The sequence below is a fragment of the Sceloporus occidentalis genome, unplaced genomic scaffold, assembly GCF_023333645.1.
Source record: "Sceloporus occidentalis isolate IW3139 unplaced genomic scaffold, rSceOcc1.0.p SCAF_9, whole genome shotgun sequence".
Taxonomy (NCBI): Eukaryota; Metazoa; Chordata; class Lepidosauria; order Squamata; family Phrynosomatidae; genus Sceloporus; species Sceloporus occidentalis.
Genome location: NW_028316989.1, coordinates 33,171,200 through 33,174,636, shown reverse-complemented (window position 1 = coordinate 33,174,636; position 3,437 = coordinate 33,171,200). Strand labels below are relative to the sequence as shown.

Below are 3,437 nucleotides of genomic sequence, written 5' to 3'. Positions count from 1 at the left end.
GGCCACCACTCTCTGCAGTTGTCAACTCTCATCACCCTTATGTGTCAGAGCCATTGTTTGGAGATTATGGAATTTGGAGATCAAAACATCTGGAAAGCCAAATGTTCATTAGCATTGGAAGACTTAATAATTCAGGGGTGGGCAAACTGTTGACCAATTTGTGCATCCCTAGATGGTGTTTGAAGACAATATGGTTAAGAAAGATGATAGGAAGAAAATCCATTCATTTGAGATGTGGGGTTGGAGAAGAGTGGTGAGGATCCCATGGACAGCCAAAAGGACAAACAAATGGGACCTAGAGCAGATCAAGCCAGAAACCTCCCTGGAAGCCAAGATGACCAAACTGAGGCTGTCGTACTTCGGACAGATCAGAAGGAAGGACTCATTGGAAAAGACAATAATGTTGGGGAAAGTGGAGGGAAGTAGGAAGAGAGGAAGATCAAGTGCAAGATGGATGGACTCAAGGAGGTCACTGGGTTTTATGGGGTTGCAGGAATTAAACAGAGCAGTAGATAAGAGTCTTGGAGATGTCTCATCCATAGGGTCGCCATGAGTTGAGATCGACTCGAGGGCAGTTGACAACAACAAATATATTTTTATGTGTATGTGCGTGTGGTGGGAGCGGTATGAGAGATGTGTCCCCACAAGGTCTCCTGAGGGCCTAATTCATCCAGTCTTCCACAGATGCCCACCCCTGAAAAAAGTATTGTTAAAGATATTGTTTAACAGAGCATGGACTGTTGCAAATATATCTGTCCATAGCATCTGTGGCCAGTCATTGGGGAGGTCAGGACTGCGTGGGGGGGGGGGGGAGGGATTATCCCATTCCTCCCACCTTTCAGTCCTCTCCCCAGCTGCCATTTACCCACAGTGGAATAGTACCAAACATTGATACGCATGAGACAAGTAAAATCTGTCCACTTTGCTTCGTCACACTGGTGATTTTTACTCCCAAGGTCTTTTTGTCAACATTAAGAAGAAATTATATCCATATTGGAAGGCCCTTATTTGAAAATGTCATGAGAAAGGCACACAAGTAGCATCAATGTACCTTTTATAAAAGTTGCACTAAAATTGTCCCCCCCTCACTTTTTTCCATAGGTCAGCAGCTTCTCTCCTGATGCACATGTGACTTGCCCCAAGGTCCCAATGGCAAACCTCCTCTGAACAAATCATGCCAAGTAAAAAACATGATATGGTCACCATAAATCAGAAATGACTTGAAGGAAGCCAGCCACTAGCACCACCAGAAATGGAGAAAAGTCGGCTTGGCCAATTCTCTAAAGTAACCCCAGAGGGAGGAGGCCAAAGGCCAAAGAGGTCCATAGGGAGGACAGGTGAGATGACCCATTGGAGGGAATCTGAGGACCCCTGCTAGCCACCTGCCCTCCCCCATCATGCTCTTCCTCTTCTTCTTCCTCCTCCTCCTCCTCTTCTTCCTCCTCTTCCTCATATTCTGTCGCTTCCAGGAGTACCATCCCAGGTCCGAAGCAGAGTCGTCCCATGTTGGCTTTGAGGACTTGGCAAAAGGGCCTCTCGGTACCATCGCAGATGCAGCGCTCCAAAGCGGGCCCGCCGGGTGCTACCAAGAGTTGCCCAATGGCAGCCCGGCACCCTCCCGTGCAGCGCCGTCCATTGAAAAGCTGCCCACAATGGGCCAAGTAGGCAGCTAGTGGAGCTTGGCACGTGGGTTCCTGTTGGCATCGGAACCGGGCTGCCATGCAACCCAGGCCACTGCGGGAAGGCCGGGGCAGGCAGGGCTCTATGGCAGCTTTGAGGCGTTGGCATCGCATGTCTGAACCACAGTGGCACTGCTCCAATGCTGGCCCACTCCGACTCCTATTCAGACGTACCAAGGCACCGATGCAATGGCTGGGGCAAACTGGAGTGGGCCTCTCCCCGTCCAGAACTGGTTGGCAAGCTGTTTGGGACTGGCTGTAGGCAGATCCACAGTCTGGCTCATCTTGGCACCGCAAGAGGGCTTCCCAACAGGGTTCCCCGACAGCCTGGGCATGGGGAATCTCCCAAAGGACAAGCAAGAGAGGGAAAAGGAGGAGAAAACACTGCATGCCCCCTGTGGGCCCTTGGGTTCCATGTGTGCCAGACCCAGGCTCCAGTTCTTGGAGAAGAGTCCCTTCAAGCCAACAAGGGTCCCTTGCCAGGCCTGGAAACCCACCTTGATGGAGAAAAAGAGTCCTTCTTCCCAAAACAGATGTGAGTCTTGTTTCCACACAAGGAATGAGGACCTCACGTTTTTCAAAAAGTCACCCCAGAGATCCCTTTGGTGGGGCGCCAACTCTCCCTCCCCAAAAGGCAGATTTCTTCTTTACAAAAGAAACAACTTTGGTCTTACAGAAAGCCCTCCTAAAAGGCAACTTGGAACTTTCACTGTATCCCCTTCTTTTCTCCCCAACTTGGCACCTCAGATGCAGCTTTGGTCTTGCAAAGGTCTGTCCAGCTGTGGATGCAACTTTAATCAAGCAGAAAAATTCCCCCAACTGTTGTCTTCAAGCAAGAGCACTCCAAATCACCCCAAATGCAACCTTTCACCTTGCAAAGGTCTGTACAACTGGAGACACAACTTACAGTAGGTCAGGCAGAGAAATCCCCCCAACTGTTGTCTTCAAGGAAGAGCACCTCAAATCAGCCCAAATTCAACTTTTAGTCTTGCAATGGTCTGTCCAGCTGGGGATAAAATTTTGGTCTGGCAGGAAAATCCCTCTGACTGTCCTCTTGAAAAATAAAACAAAACACTAAATGCAACTTTAGTGTCAGAGACACAACTTTGATCAGGCAGAAAAAATATCTATCAAGAAAGCACACCCCCAAATGCAACTCTTCCTCTTACAAAGGTCTTTCCAGACAGGAATAAAACTTTGACCAGGCAGGAAAATCCCTCCAACTTCCAAAGCTCACCCTCTAAATGCAGCTTTTCCTCTTGATAAAAGGCTCCCCAGAATTTGTAACCTTGGTTTAACAAAAAGGCTCCCTGAGCCACCCCAACAAAAGAAATCTTTCCTCTTACAAAAATCCCTTCCCCAACAAAAGAAATCTTGAACCTTTCCAGGCCACCCCAGCTGCTTTTTTCGCTCTCCAGCAGGATGAATGTTTTTGGGTACCCAAAGATGGAGAGTCAGTCTGGGATTCTGCCTTGGATCCAGCCCAACTGAGCCTCTGCTTTGGCAACTGGTGGTCCGTCCAGGAGATGGCAGAGAAGTTGCAAAGCCCTTGGAGATGAGAAACTGAGCAAAACCTTCTCCAGGATGATGGCTGGGATTCTGTCTCTGGGAAATGCCTGGCATCCCAAATGGGCGTGAAAAAGAGGGAGGGATGGAGGAGGAGGAGGAGGAAGGGTCTCCCATTCATCTTCCAGGCTCATTGTTTTTGGGCCAGGCCTTTCGGTCGCCCCCCTCCTTGCTCTGCCTGGCCAACATCCC

General features: G+C 49.4%; 1 protein-coding gene across 1 annotated transcript; it reads right to left on the bottom strand.

Annotated features, from left to right (window-relative positions):
• Nucleotides 1-1,280: 1,280 nt before the first annotated feature.
• Nucleotides 1,281-2,069, bottom strand: LOC149307222 (growth arrest-specific protein 1-like). The gene has a single exon (XM_089538283.1). It carries the CDS (start codon nucleotides 2,067-2,069, stop codon nucleotides 1,281-1,283), a length of 789 nt encoding a protein of 262 aa, XP_089394409.1.
• Nucleotides 2,070-3,437: the final 1,368 nt, after the last annotated feature.